A 15,746-nucleotide genomic window follows, 5' to 3' on the forward strand; every position below is an offset into this window, starting at 1 on the left:
ATTTACATAGCATTTGCACTGTATTGGGTATTATAAATAACCTAGAGATGCTTTAAAATATACAGAAGGATGTGCACAGATTATATGCAAACACTGCATCATTTTGTATAAGGGACTTGAGCATCCTCAGATTTTGGTATCCATGGGAGTCCTGGAATAAATCCCCTGAGGATACTGAGAGACAGCTATAAATTCAGCACAGTAAGAAATGAACAACAGTAACTCAAAATAAAAGACAGCAATTACAACAACAGACTGTAATAAAAGTTATGTCACATAAAGGAATTTATCACAGTACATAGCAGAAAGTCCAAAGGGAAGGCAGACTTCAGATGCAGGATCTCAGGGCTCCAGCTTCACCTCTCTGATTCTCTTGGAGCTGCCTCCTCAGTATGCTTACTTCACCCTCAAGCTGATAGCAAGATGCTTACAACTATTCTAGTCATCACAAACTGACATGAAAAGGAAGAAGGACCATTTCTTCCTTGCTCAAGAGAAGTCCCTTCAGGATACTCCATCGTGTCTCATTGGGCAGAACTGGATCATGTATCTGTGCTCCACCAGTCCTACCCAAGGGGTGTGGAATTACCATGATTTGCTTACACCAGTGATTCCTACCTTACTCTCATGAGTTTTAATGTCCCCTTTTTATTAAAAAACTTTTTTTTTGCAGTGTCCCTGAATTACCCTGAAATGAAATTCAGATATAACATGTCTAGGTACATATAATCTTTAAAAAAAAACAATATAAAATCTTAACTGAAATATGAAGGAGGAATAAAAGAAAGTACAATACTTAATGTGTATTTCAATATGTAAATACTTGAGGACAACTATAGTAGGACAATCAGATATTTGTACTATTTCACAGTATTATTTGAAATAGTATTATTTGAAGACAGAAATAAATGTGTTATTGATTCCAGAGCATCAGAGCAGCATTGCCATGATTTTCTGAAATAGTAAACAACTTTTTGTAAACTTCTAAACAACAAGAACAACAAAAAGTATGAGTTTTCTCTTCATTTACATAGCTGTTACATTCCTGGAAAAACTGTTGTTTTGTATTAAAACTACAAAACTACTTTTTGCTAATTTGTAAAGTGGAATTAGGTTCTAAACTCAGATCATTGTAGATAGGTTTTTCACCCATGTGAACTTTCATTGGGACATTTGAAAATTGTACCAGCTGCAACACAGTTTTTTGTTGAGACACTTTCAAAATGTCCAGATTCCTGGTCCTGCCCACTAAATGCCAATAGCACTCCCCTTCCAATTATTGTGGCAACCAAAAATGCCCCCACAATTTTCTAGATCTCCTCTTTTATCACCAGAGATGCAATATATATGGAGTTGCTAACCATAATGAGACCACTATCGGGAAATTGTTATATTGAGCAATGGTCTGGAATCTTTTATGGGGATTCATAAGATCTGGGTCATCTGTGTGGCTAGATCAGCTTTCCAAAGATTGTCTCTCCCAAAGCACAACACTTATGTGGTCACATTCCTGATTAAGAACATTAGAGATTCCTCAAGGTACAGACAGCTTCTATTGGCATCTTCACTATGAAACTTTTCTGGGTTACATGTTCTCTGAGGACAAGAGTACCCTGACTGCCCAAAATTAATATAATAAATTGAAAAGCTATCTGTTTTGGAGCTACAGACTAATGAATCAAGACAGAAACACTCTTGAGTCTTTTTTGGCCTGCTCAGTCAGCGACATGAGACTTCAGTGTGGTAGCTTAAAATAGTAAGTGCTTCTCTACTGTCTCATGTTGCTGAATTACATCTAGTTTGTTTTTTACCCTTAGGCTCACTGAGCATTACCACCCTTCATGGTTCCCTTTCTATTTTTTTCCTGAATGGATTAATCACAATTAGCTTACCAATTTTAATATTAATTTATTTTTTCACCCCAAATTTTTTTCCTTTAAAAAAATAACGACAAAGAAATTATGCTTTGTTTGCCAACCTAATACTGTTTCACCCTTGTCTTAGTTCATTTGGGCTGCTATAACAAAATACCTTAGACTGGGTAATTAATAAACAATAGATATTTATTGTTCACAGTTCTGGAGGCTGGGAAGTCCAAGATCAAGGCGCCAGCAGATTCAGTGTCTGGTGAGCGCCTGTTCCTTATAGATGGTGCTTTCTATGTGCCCTCACATGGCCAAAGGGGCAAGCAAGCTTCCTCAGGCTTGTTTTATAAGTACACTAATCCCATTTGTGAGGGCAGAAATCTCATGTCTAATCACCTTCCAATCACTTCCATAATCACCTTTTAATACCATCACCTAGGGGATTAGTTTTTAACATATGACTCTGGGGGAGGAGAACATACATTCAGACCATAGCAATCCCCAAATACCTTAGTGTATATTTTCTACAAACAAGGACATTTTCCTGTACTACCAGTATAACCATCAGAAGTAGAAAATTAACATTGATTCATTATTACCATCCAATCCTTAGATCCCACTGGAGTTTCACTTGTTGTTCTGATAGTATTTTTCTAACAAAAGAATCCAGTCCATGGTTATATGTCACATTTAATTGTCATGTCTTTTTAATCTTCATTAGTACAGAACAGTTTCTCAGTCTTTCTTTGATTTTCATGACCTTGACACTTTTGAAGATTACAGATGAATTATTTTGTAGAATTTCCTCAATTTGGATTTTTCTGATGCTTCATCATTATGAGATTCAGGCTATATATCTATGGTGGGAATTCAGGGAAGTGATATATCCTATCAGGTGGCACATGATTTCAGTTTGTCCCAGAACTGATGATATTCACTTTAATCCCTTGATTGAGGTGGTGTCTGCCAGGATTTTCCTCTGTAAAAGTTTTTTTCCCAGTTTATAATTAATATGTTTTTTAGGCTGGGTGCAGTGGCTCACGCCTGTAATCCCAGCACTTTGGGAGGTCAAGGCTGGCAGATCACTTGAACCCGGGAGTTCAAGACTAGCCTAGGCAACATGGTAAAACCCCATCTCTACAAAAAAATACAAAAGTTAGCCAGGTGTGGTGGCGTGTGCCTGTAGTTCCAGCTACTTGGGAGGCTAAGGTGGGAGGATTGATTGAGCCCGAAAGGTAGAGATTGCAGTGAGCAGTGAGCTGAGATTGCACTGCACTCCAGCCTGGGTGACAGAGTGAGACCCTGTCTCAAAAATAAATAAAAATAGAATTAATATGTTTATGTGAGATAGTACTATGAAACTGTAAATATCTCATTCTTTATCTTATTTTGATTTATTCATTATTTTTATTTGTATGGAATCATTGTTTCCTATTTTATTTAATAGGTTATAATCCATTACTATCATTACTTATTTACATGATCATCTTGTTCCCAATTTGACCAGGGAGAGCCTCTTCAGTGTGGCTTCTGTGACTTCTTTTGTCTTTTGACATATCCCTTTCATTCTTTGAATATTTCCTTGCTTTTGGTACAAGATCACCTAAGCTCATCTTGAACATTCCATGCCCTACTCTTGGAACCAGCCATTTCTCCCAGAATGCCTGGTTCCTTTTAGTGGATCTGGGCACTAATGTGCTCTTTGCTTTTGGAATGTCATTGTTCCCAGATCCTGGTTTTCCCCTCTCCATACATGTAACTGGAGTTCCAGAAGGCAAAGAGGGAAAGAATCCATAGATTCCCATAGACCCCATAGATTTTGAGCACTCTGTTGTGATTTTTTTCTGCCAGTCTTTTTCTTTTTGTATTTCAGTTCAGTAATATCTTTTTTTGTTGTTGTTTTGTTTTGTTGAGTAGGGTCTCACTGTGTCACCCAGGCTGGAGTGCAGTGGTACAGTCATTGCAGGCTCAAACTCCTGGGCTCAAGCAATCCTCCTGCCCCAGCCTCCCAAGTAACTGGGACTACAGGCATATACCACTATGCCCGGCTAATTTTTTAAAATTTTTTGTAGAGATGAGATCTTGCTGTGATGCTCAGGCTGGTCTCAAACTCCTGGCCTCAAGCGATCTCCTGCCTCAGCCTTTCAAAGCGCTAGGGTTACAGGCATGAGCCACTGTGCCTGGCTCAGTTCAGTAATTTTTATTGGTCTATCTTCAGGTTCACTGATTCTGTCCTTGGATGTGCCCGGTCTGATGATAAACCTGTTGAAGGAACTTTTAATCTGACTTTTTTTTTTTTTCTGGCGTTTGTATTTGACTTTTTTTTTTTTGAGACAGAGTTTTGCTCTTGTTGCCCAGGCTGGAGTGCAATGGTGCAATCTTGGCTCACCACAACCTCCACCTCCTGTGTTCAAGCGATTCTCCTGCCTCAGCCTCCCAAATAACTGGGATTACAGGCATGTGCCACCAAGCGGCTAATTTTGTATTTTTAGTAGAGATGGGGTTTCTCCATGTTGGTCAGGCTGGTCTCAAACTCCCGACCGCAGGTGATCTGCCCACCTTGGCCTCCCAGAGTGCTGGCCTTTACAGGCCTGAGCCACTGCGCCCGGCCTGTATTTGACTTTTTATTGTTTCCATCTCTGCTGAAATTTTCTATCTATTCATAGATGTTTTCTGTCTTTCTCAACTAGATCCTTTAACATAAACATATTAGTCCAGCCTGGGCAATATAGCAAGATCCTCTGTATAAAAAAAATAAATAACATAAACATATTAATCATAGTTATTTTAAATCTCCTGTCTGATCAAACATGTGGCTCATCTGAGAGCCTGCCTCTGTTGTTTACTTATTTCCTGACAGTGGTTTTTTTTTTTTTTACTTTTTATATGTCCTGACATTTTTAATTGAGTGGTAGTATATTAGTTTTCATTATAGTCATGAATTGGGCTGAATTTAGAGTTTGTTGTATACCAACAAAGGCTTCAAATTCCTCCAGCAGTGGACTGCTATAACCTTGTGATTTGAGGTTACCAAAGGACATTCCTCAGTGCTTCTACTTTACCCTCAGCCTTCAGCTACTTCTGCACATGTGTGCCACAGAAGTGTCCTCTTTTCAAGTACCTGCCTCATATGCTGCACTAGACTGCTGCTCCTTGTTTCCTGGGGCTAAGCACATGGTGAGGGCAAGTGGGGTTCTTGGATCTCTGGTGCAGTCTCAAGTCTTAGGCAGACCTCTGTGAGGGGCAGGGCTTTCTCAATATTCCTGCCTCTCCTATCTGTAGCAGCCAAACTTTGCCTTGAATCTGTGGTGGGTCTTGGGCAAGACGTATTTTCCTGCCCTTCCTGGAGAGCTGGAGAGGTAGCAGATCCTTACTTTGTATCAGTGAACTGTCCTGGGCCCAAGAGGTTTTCCTGTGCCTCTCCCAGAGGCAGAGTTTTTGCTTCTGCCTTTCTCCAGAAACAGTGGATCTTTGCCTAGTCCCTAATGGCAGGCCCAATTCCTGCTCTTCCTACAGCTCGAGGCTTTGGTTCCTATGAGAGAAGAGTGTAGGGAAGTGCCCAGGTTTCATGTCTGTTTCTGAGCACAGCCAGTCAGCTCCCTGCCCGAGTCTTTCTTTTGAGCACTGGGTGGAAGCCTCTGGAAAACAGCCTGCATGTGAATGGGAAATCTACTTGTGCCTGGAGCTTCAAAAACTTCCACATTGACACACTTTCCCACACCCAGCCTTTCGTAATTGTTCAAAAGTTTAGCTGATATTTTCTTATCCTCATCTGTGGCAGCCGTTTCTTCCTCCCATGCGCTGCCACAGGTGAAACCGTCTCCCCTCTCTCTTTAAAAGGATTTGCCACTCTTTGGAGGGCAGTTCACTTCTGTGCTTTACCGCCTCAAATCTTTGATGGGCTCAAGAAGAGTTTGGCTTTGTAGATTACCCAGTTTTGGGGGTTTGTGTGTGTTTGTGTGTTTATTTGTTTGTTTGTTTGTTTTGTTCTGTTTTGAGATGGAGTCTTGCTCTGTCGCCCAAGCTGGAGTGCAGTGGCGCAATCTCAGCTCACTGCAAGCTCCACCTCCCAGGTTCACACCATTCTCCTGGCTCAGCCTCCTGAGTAGCTGGGACTACAGGCGCCCGCCACCACACCCGGCTAATTTTTTTTTGTATTTTTAGTAGAGATGGGGTTTCACCGTGTTAGTCAGGATGGTCTCGATCTCCTGACCTCGTGATCTGCCTGCCTCGGCCTCCCAAAGTGCTGGGATTACAGGCGTGAGCCACCGCGCCTGGCCGTGTGTTTGGTTTTTTGGAGACAGGGTCTCGCTCTGTTGTCCAGGCTGGAGTGCAGTGGCAGTCACGACTCACTACAACCTTCATCTCCCAGGCTCAAGCAGTCCTCCCACCTCAGCCTTCCTAGTAGCTACCCAGCTTTTTCCTGTCGTTAAGGTGGGAGCTTCTCTTGTAGCTTTGTATATTCTAAGCAGAAGCAGAACTGTAAATCTGTTTTTTCAGAAAAGTTTTGGCTCTGAAGTCCTTGGTTTATTAAATCTTATGGGGAAGCTTAATTTAAATTGGTAAAAACATAGAGTCAGCTGGAGCCTCCCTCTTCCCATGGCTTCCCCCAATACTTGCCTTCTTAGAATACTGAAGAGGTTCTGTAGAGCCCAATTTGAAAATCATTGGCTTAAGTCATTCCTGTTGTATTTTCTGATTGTAAAATATATAAACTTTATCTCCTTGACTAGTTGTTTGGCCCAGGCTTGCTCATACCCTGCTTTGTCTTTAATACAGGTGCTTATGGAGACTCTGGGTGCTCTGGGGGCCCAGTGCCGATGGGCTGCCTGCAACATCTATTCTACTCTCAATGAAGTGGCTGCTGCTCTAGCAGAAAGTGGTAAGAGCTTGTTCTCTGTGCCTTTGGCTAAAGTAAGTCTATTTGGAGACTTACTTTATGTTTCAGCGTGAATCTTTAAAGAAGGTTGACAATAAAAGAACTATCTTGGAAGAAATGGATCTCGATTCTTCATGAATTTGCTCTTTTTCTGGCCTCCGCTTGTCAAATATGATCTAGTTAACTTTGCTGTTTTACAGTTGACAAATATCTACCTATGTCTAATATTCTATTGTTAGGTAATGCTTTGTTTTAACTCACTAATTCACTAATAGCAGAGCACTAGTGAACACTACTCACTGAGGTAACATGGATTAAAGGAGAAAATGCTTCAGCCATAGTTTTGTGACTCTGTTGGTTTTCCAGCAAGTAATTTGCCCTGACTTAATGTTTGGTGTTTCTGCTTCAGGAGTAAAGAAGACTTGACCTGGCAGATTAATATTTGATCACAATATCCACTGGTACTTGATGGACAAAAGAAATAGAGAAATTTGGACTTTGCCAGCCTCTTGCCTTTACTCTTTGGCAGTACAGCTAGCACTCTCAGCATTTCATTTGTTCTTTCATTTTAATTTACTTATTTATGAGATTTTATGGCTGTATATATGATAGAAAAATATTTAATACTTTATAATACAAATATTAAATGTGTACCCCAGTGAATTGTACATACGCATTCGTTTCTTTTCCTTTTTTTTTTTTTTAAGTAGAAACAGGGTCTTGCTCTGTCACCCATGCTGGAGTGCAGTAGTGCAATCGTGTTTCACTGCATCCTTCAATTCCTGGGAACAGGTGATCCTCCCACCTCAGTCTTCTGAGTACCTAGGACTTCAGGCACATGCCACCATGCCCAGCTAATTTAAAAAAATTTTTTGAAGACACAGGGTCTTGCTGTGTTGCTCAGGCTGGTCTCAAACAGCCGTCCTCAAGTGATCCTCCCGCCTCATCCTCCCAAAGTGCTGGGATTACAGGTGTGAGCCACTATGCCCAGCCCATTTCTTTTTTTTTGTTTTTTTAATTTAATTTAATTTTTATTTTTTATTTTTATTTTATTTTTATTTTTATTTTTATTTTTTGAGATGAAGTCTCGCTCTGTCGCCCAGGCTGGAGTGCAATGGTGTGATCTCGGCTCACTGTAACCTCCACCTCCCGTGTTCAAGCGATTCTCCTGCCTCAGCCTCCTGAGTAGCTGGGATTACAGCTGCCCTCCACTACACCCGGCTAATTTTTTTTTTTATTATTATACTTTAAGTTTTAGGGTACATGTAAACAACGTTGAGGTTAGTTACATATGTATATATGTGCCATGTTGGTGTGCTGCACCCATTAACTGGTCATTTAGCATTAGGTATACCTCCTAATGCTATCCCTCCCCCCTCCCCCCACCCCACAACAGTCCCCAGAGTGTGATGTTCCCCTTCCTGTGTCCATGTGTTCTCATTGTTCAATTCCCAACTATGAGTGAGAACATGCGGTATTTGGCTTTTTGTCCTTGCAATAGTTTGCTGAGAATGATGGTTTCCAGCTTCATCCATGTCCCTACAAAGGACATGAACTCATCATTTTTTATGGCTGCATAGTATTCCATGGTGTATGTGTGCCACATTTTCTTAATCCAGTCTATCATTGTTGGACATTTGGGTTGGTTCCAAGTCTTTACTATTGTGAATAGTGCCGCAATAAACATACGTGTACACCTGGCTAATTTTTGTATTTTTAGTAGAGACGGGGTTTCACCATGTTAGTCAGGCTGGTCTTGAACTCCTGACCTCAGGTGATCTGCCTGCCTCGGCCTCCCAAAGTGCTGGGATTACAGGCGTGAGCCACCGCACCCGGCCGCCCCATATATATTTTTTTAAACAAATGCTTACTGACCTACTCTAAGAGCTGTAAGGGCAAATGAGACAATGTCCTTAACCTCAGAATCTTATATTTTGGTGAGATAATACACATATATAAATAATGATGATACAAGGACATATATAATAAATGCCATGACAGATTATAAATCCATATTCACTACACAAACAAGAGGCTTGGAAAAGTTCAGATTCCCACTTTGGGAGGCTGAGGCAGGTGGATCACCTGAGGTGAGGAATTCAAGACCGGCGTGGCCAACATGGTGAAACCTTGTCTCCACTAAAAGTACAAAAATTAGCTGCGTGTGGTGGTGCAGGCCTGTAATCCCAGCTACTCATGAGGCTGAGGCAGGAGAATCGCTTGAACCCAGGAGGCGGAGGCTGCAGTGAGCCGAGATTGCGCCACTGCACTCTAGCCTGGGTGACAGAGCGAGACTCCATCTCAAAAAAAAAAAAAAAAAAAAAAAAGAGGCTGGGCACAGTGGCTCACACCTGTAATCCCAGCACTTCCGGAGCCTGAGGCGGGCAGATCATGAGGTCAGGAGTTCAGACCAGCCTGGCCAATATGGTGAAACCCTGTCTCTCCTAAAAATACAAAAATTAGCTGGGCATGGTGCCACACACCTGTAGTCCCAGCTACTCAGGAGGCTAAGGCAGGAGAATCGCTTGAACCCGGGAGGCAGAGGTTGCAGTGGGCCGAGTTTATGCCACTGCACTCCAGCCTGGGTGACAGAGCAAGACTCCATCTCAAAAAAAAAAAAAAAAGAAAAGAAAAGTTCAGATTCCTTGAGAGCTCATTTCCAGCTGGGTTAATCAGGCTTCATTAGGAACATGACACTTAACTGGGCTATGAATTCTAGTAATGTTTTAGCAAGTGGAGAAACACGTAAGGGTTTTTTCCTTAATAATAGGGTGGAATGATTAAAGTATAGAAGCCAGAAAAATTAAAGTGTAATTGGGAAATGGTGAGAATGCCAGTTTGAGTGGATCAGGAAGTACCTGTTTCTGGTTTTTCTTTTCCCTCTAATCACTTTTTTTTTTTTTTTTTGGAGACAGAGTCTCGCCCTGTCACCCAGGCTGGAGTGCAGTGGCACGATCTTGGCTCACTGCAACCTCCGCCTCCCAGTTTCAAGCAATTCTCCTGCCTCAGGCTCCTGAGTAGCTGAGATTACAGGCATGCACCACCACACCCAACTAATTTTTGTATTTTTAGTAGAGACAGGTTTCATCATGTTGGCCAGGCTGGCCTTGAACTCCTGACCTCAGGTGATCCACCTGCCTCAGCCTCCCAAGGTGCTGGGATTTCAGGAATGAGCCACCGCGCCTGGCCCCCTTTCATTACATTTTAAACAACTGTCATACCTTTGTCAATTCTGCTTGTCCTCCTTGACTAATAAGAGCAGAATGACTATCAAAGACAAAGGAATGGATAAAGGAGCTGAAGGCAACGCCAGTCAGTGAAGAATGTCAATCCAAGGAATATAGCAGAATGAGAGAGTTGGAAATTAGGAAAAACCAGAATCTTCTCACTAAAATTAGGGGGTCAGCCTTTTTTGGTCTTTAATGGTTTCTCTTTGTTCTTTTTTCCTCAGGATTTCCTGTTTTTGCCTGGAAGGGAGAGTCAGAAGATGACTTTTGGTGGTGTATTGATAGATGTGTGAATGTGGAGGGCTGGCAGCCAAACATGGTGGGTCAGATTTCTGCTAACACAATTCTGTAGGGGTCAGGAATGGGGATGGGAGGAGGTTATGGCCTCGGAGAGGGTTTCCCAACAAGAAGGAAGGAAAATGGCTTCATTTCTATCTGACGTACCTGGGTTTCCAGCAGAACTAGATTCTTATGCTACGGGTACCCCAAGAGTATTGAAGCTCTTATAACCTCAGAGTGCCTTAATTATTGGTTCTAATGTTGGAAGCATTTATATTCATTAGAAACATTAAAGCGCTGCCCAGGATTCACGTGGCTGGTTAAAAAACAATAGTAATGAGTTTCCATCCCCTGCTACTGCCTACTTCCCACCCCTTACAACAACCAAAAAACCCGAACAAACCACCCCAGAGTTCTGGAGATACTTAGCCTTCTCTCTAGAATCCATATACTTGTTATGTTAGTCAGGACTAGAAAAAAAATAAAAATAATAAAGTTCATATAATGAATTTATAGTAAACCTGAAGAGCTTCCAAGTTCAAATTTCTTCTCTTTATATTCTTTCCCCACATTAAAAAAGACAACGAGGTGAAGTTTTGGGGTTTTAATTTTTGCTTCATTTTTATTTTTGTTTTATTTTTTAGAAGATCAAATCTTGAAGCCTGATAGCACATTAGATTTGCAAAGAGGCAAAAAGCTACAGAGAGGGCCGGGTGTGGTGGCCTGTAATCCCAGCACTTTGGGAGCCCAAAGCAGGTGGATTCCTTCAGCCCAGGAGTTCGAGACCAGCCTGGGCAACATAGGGAGACACTCTCTACAAAAAATACAAAAATTAGCAGGATGTGTTGGCATGCACCTGTAGTAGTAGTATTCCCAGCTACTTAGGAGGCTGAGGTGGGAGGATCACTTGAGCCCAGGAGGTGGAGATTGCAGTGAGCCGAGATTGCGCCACTGCAGTCCAGCCTGGGTGAGAGAGTGAAACCATGCCCCAACCCCAGCACCCCCCCCAAAAAAGCTACAGAAAGTATAAGGTACTCCTATTTTGCAAATAGGAGTTTTTGAAATTAGGGAATGTACTTACAAAAGAATCCCTGAAGCTCTAGGCCAACCGTTGCTTGCTGCTGAAGGCTGCAGAGCAGGCCTCACTTGGTGCATGGCAGAGAAGTAGCTTCTTTCTGAATTCTGTGATCCAGGTCACACTGCACCAGGCTTGTTTGAGGAAGCTGGGTTAGAGCTTCATATCCTAAAGGGGTGGGGGAGCAGAGTTGACAGTGGCTGTAAGATGAGTCAGCTCATTCCAACAGTTTTAATAGTGACACAAGGGAGTGTGACTGACAGATGCTAAAGCAGATATGCCAGGGGGTTTCTCCTGGGAATAAAACATTGATTTTTAAAGTCAGGAACCCAGGGAGGACATTAGGATTGTACCTGGAGAACTTTTACAAACTGTAGAACCAGCACAAACTGCTAGGAAGGTTAATAAAGAGAGTAAGACAAGGACGAAAACAGTTGTCACCCCAGAAAACAGGACCCATACCTCTTTGGATTCTGTCAAGATTTAGTACTTCTCCTTGCTTCCCAACCTCGGGAAGATTTCCTGATGACAAGAATTTTCTGCAGTAGATTTACATGGTGAGAATTATGGGCAGCATCCATTAAGTAAATCTTAGAGACAGCAATTACTGTCTCTAATGGATGAGAATAGTGAGACTTACAACACAAGAGTTTCCAGTTGTTCAATCTCTCTTGTCTCTTATCTTTTCTGTGGAAGGGAAAACTTCATGAGGGATTCCATACATGGAGAATGGGAGAGAGAAACTCAGAAGAGCGTTTTGCTTTCGTGGGGCATCTGTTCTGGGGGTTTCTACTTGTAGTATGGAGCAAGTACAAGAGCTTTGATGAGAGTCCTAACTTGGATCCTGGTTCTCAAGCAAGGTTTGAGTGAGTGAGAGAAAATAGGTCAACAGCAAGAGCAAAAGCAAAAAAGAGATCAGGTGGTAGACATGAGGTTGGGGATTTTGTGTACTCTGGGGTCCAGAATGGCAGTTTTGGCACTTATAGTAGAGTTGATAATTGATGGGACTGCAAGATGGGTGCATGTCAGCAGAGGGCAACCCAATTCTGTGGGACTTTCCAGGAAGATGGGTATAACAATTTGCAGAGTCCTGCTAAACACTTCTGACAGCCTAGAGAAGGACTGAAGTGTCACAGCCTCGTGCCTAATAATGTTCTAAGCTGGTTTTTCTTAAGCTTTATAATTCAAAAGCTTTTCTCTGCTGATGAAAGCTCCAGTGGGCACAGCGTTGTGTTTATCTTTAATCCCAACCTGAAATAGTGATAGATGAGCTGTTCAGAGGCATGCTTGCACACCTACATGCTGCACGGTTCCCTGGTTATTTTTAATTTGGTTTGTACAGAGTGTGAGGTTGTGCTAGGCAAAACCCTACAGTGCTGCCTGATATTTTGGGTGGGAGAGTGCCTATACTTGGGGAGAAGAAAAGGATTAAGGAATACGGTTTTATAAACCATTGTTCTGAGAGGGAGACTTAATTATCTGACCATTTATTGATTTATTTTTCTTTTTTTTCTTAAGAGGCTCTGTAAACTGAGGCCTTTTATTTAAACTAAGTCTTGACTGAATATATTTAAAGTCCATTTAGGCTTTCTGAATACCTATAGTAGATTCAAGATCTAGTGGCCTAGATAACCACAAGTTATCAATCCATAAGAAAATCCTCAGTTAGTTGCTGTATATTTTGATACAGTAGATATGTCATGGGGAGGGTCGTTTGGCTGTGTGAATTACAATTGGCCTTTCTCCTCTCACTGTCTTTTACTTCAATATAATGACTATTTGGCAGATTATTGCATTTACTCTGGCTTTAAGTTACTTTGCATAACCATATGGGAAATTTGAAATATCTGCAAATTGCTAACTAGATTGGGATGCAAGACCCAGAGAAGCACTGAAGCCTTGAGGCTTCAGCAAAGTGAATGATGTTATTGATGCTTACTATTGCAGATCTTGGATGATGGAGGGGATCTTACCCACTGGATTTATAAAAAGTATCCCAACATGTTTAAGAAAATCAAGGGCATAGTAGAGGAGAGTGTTACTGGAGTTCATAGGTAAGATTTGACATGGGCATACCTGGTTTTATGCAGTCTAGACATAAAATCTTATAAACACATACCTATAAAAACACGTGTTAAAAATTGGAGTCTGGGCTGGGCATAGTGGCTCACGCCTGTAATCCCAGCACTTTGGGAGGCCAAGGCGGGTGGATCACGAGGTCAGGAGATCGAGACCATCCTGGCTAACACGGTGAAACCCCGTCTCTACTAAAAATACAAAAAAATTAGCCTGGTGTGGTGGCGGGCACCTGTAGTCCCAGCTACTCAGGAGGCTGAGGGAGGAGAATGGCGTGAACCCAGGAGGCGGAGCTTGCAGTGAGTGGAGATCATGCCACTGCACTCCAGCCTGGGTGACAGAGGGAGACTCCGTCTCCAAAAAAAATAAAAAAATTAAAAAATAAAAAAATTTAAAAAATAAAAAATTGGAGCCTGCTATGAGGTAACCACATCGCAGCTTGCTATGAAGTAACCACATCTCAGCTTGCTATGAGGTGAGCAGATCTCTCTTGTTTTGTTTTTTTTTTTAATAACACAAATAATGAACGTAAAATAGTGAGAAGGGGGCAGGTGGGAGAACAAATGAAGTCCTCATGTTTTCTAGTGATTGTAAACAATTAACTTCTTGTCCTTTTTGGACACATTTATTCATTCATTCATTCAACAAATATTTATTGAACTTCTACAATGAATGAGGAACTGCTCTAGGTGCTAGGAATCTAGCAGTAGACAAAACAGACAGAAAAAACTCTGCCATCTTAGAGCTTACATTCTTACATGGAGAGCAAGGATGTAGAGTTCTGCTTCTCAAATGAGCAATAATTCTCTGAGTAAAATTGGAATTATTTCAGTTCAATTTCTGTGATCATTTCTATGATTTATTTCACCCACAAAGAACTAAAAGTATGAAAAAAAAGTTTTAGGGAAGTAAATTCTGAACCAGCCACCATCACTGCTTCAATACATTATCATCTTTTTGAATGTACAAAACTGAGGTCAGGAGTTCAAGACCAGCCTGGCCAACATGGTGAAACCCCGTCTCTACTAAAAATACAAAAATTAGCCGAGTGTGGTCGCGGGCACCTGTAATCCCAGCTACTCAGGAGGCTGAAGCACAAAAATCGCTTGAACCCTGGAGGCAGAGGTTGCAGTAAGCCAAGATCACACCATTGCTCTCCAGCGGGGACAACAAGAGTGAAACTCCATCTCAAAACAAACAAACAAACAATAAAAACACAAACAGCCAGGCATAGTCTCATGTACCTGTAGTTGTGGCAGGCAGGGAGACCAGTGCAGATTTAGTGAACATTGTACCTAGCAGGTAATTTTTCAACCTTCAACCCGCTCCCACTCTCCCACTTTTTGTAGTCTCCAGTGAAGGCCTTAAAATTTAGAGATGGGTCAAGGATTTCCCCCACATGACTTTTGAATAAAATCTTTATTGTGAAGCTATATATGCAGGCTCTAGAAAGATATTCTTTATTTCTCAGTGGCCACCTAATAGGATGAAACTAGTCATGTCTCATGCTCTCATGCCTAACCAATCAACGTATTTCTGGGGCCTCCTATGAAAGCAATGGTAGACTGTAATGTCCTGATGTTTTTTGTTCTTGGCTTCCCTCATCCTCAGGCTGTACCAACTGTCCAAAGCTGGGAAGCTGTGTGTTCCAGCCATGAATGTCAATGACTCAGTCACCAAACAGAAATTTGACAACCTCTACTGTTGCCGTGAATCAATTCTTGATGGGTAATGTTTATTATCTTTGAGATGAAGTTGTGATGTCAAGTTGAGATTCTAAGTTTTTTGGCTGTGGTTATTTCTGGAAAGGATTCATGTAGCACCTCTGGATAATGTCTCCATTAAGCCAGAGCTTTGTCACCTCGTAAATTAAAATTACATTATTTTTATTTTCTCCTTTGTATCTTTTCTATTTCTAAATATTTTCAAAATATTATCTAATAAATGTATGTTGCTTTTATGTTTAAAAGTTACTGTGTTATCTACATCTTCTTCCTTTCTGCACCACTTGCAAGAAAGGGGAAAAAAAAAGGAAAAAAACCCTTACATATAGGATTGGTTAGATGGCAGGAAGTGAGAAAATATGTATTTTATTTAACCTTCCTTTCTGGTCATTAGTTTCTCTAGGATAGAAACCAGACTTTCAGTGTTACAGCTCTTTTAGAATTTGTCTAGCAGGTTTTCTGGTCTTTACCAGAAAACCCCTTTGAAAAAAAAAAGAAACCAGACTTTCCTTCAAAATGAAAAACCAACCAAAAAACCCCATGGAAACAAAGAGATTCAATCTAACCTCAAGGGAGAAACAAGAGAAGGTTTTTCTGATTTAATGTTTTTTTTCCCCCTAG

The 15,746-nt window shown here is 41.4% G+C and overlaps 1 protein-coding gene and 1 non-coding gene across 5 annotated transcripts in view; both read left to right on the forward strand.

Moving 5' to 3' along the window:
* AHCYL2 (adenosylhomocysteinase like 2) overlaps positions 1-15,746 on the forward strand; it is a 205,292-nt gene that overhangs the window by 165,893 nt on the left and 23,653 nt on the right. For all 4 annotated transcript variants that reach the window (XR_008526806.1, XM_024249306.3, XM_024249307.3 and 1 more), the window contains 4 exon segments: positions 6,645-6,747; positions 10,196-10,290; positions 13,273-13,379; positions 15,013-15,129. Coding sequence is in view for 3 of the 4 variants with exons in the window: in XM_024249306.3 (XP_024105074.1) it covers positions 6,645-6,747; positions 10,196-10,290; positions 13,273-13,379; positions 15,013-15,129 (422 nt within the window). In the remaining variant the exon portion in view is untranslated.
* On the forward strand, positions 15,546-15,607 carry LOC112134463 (U7 small nuclear RNA). Its single transcript, XR_002915889.1, has one exon. It is a non-coding gene; the product is annotated as a U7 small nuclear RNA (small nuclear RNA).

The sequence above is a fragment of the Pongo abelii genome, chromosome 6, assembly GCF_028885655.2.
Source record: "Pongo abelii isolate AG06213 chromosome 6, NHGRI_mPonAbe1-v2.0_pri, whole genome shotgun sequence".
Taxonomy (NCBI): domain Eukaryota; kingdom Metazoa; phylum Chordata; class Mammalia; order Primates; family Hominidae; genus Pongo; species Pongo abelii.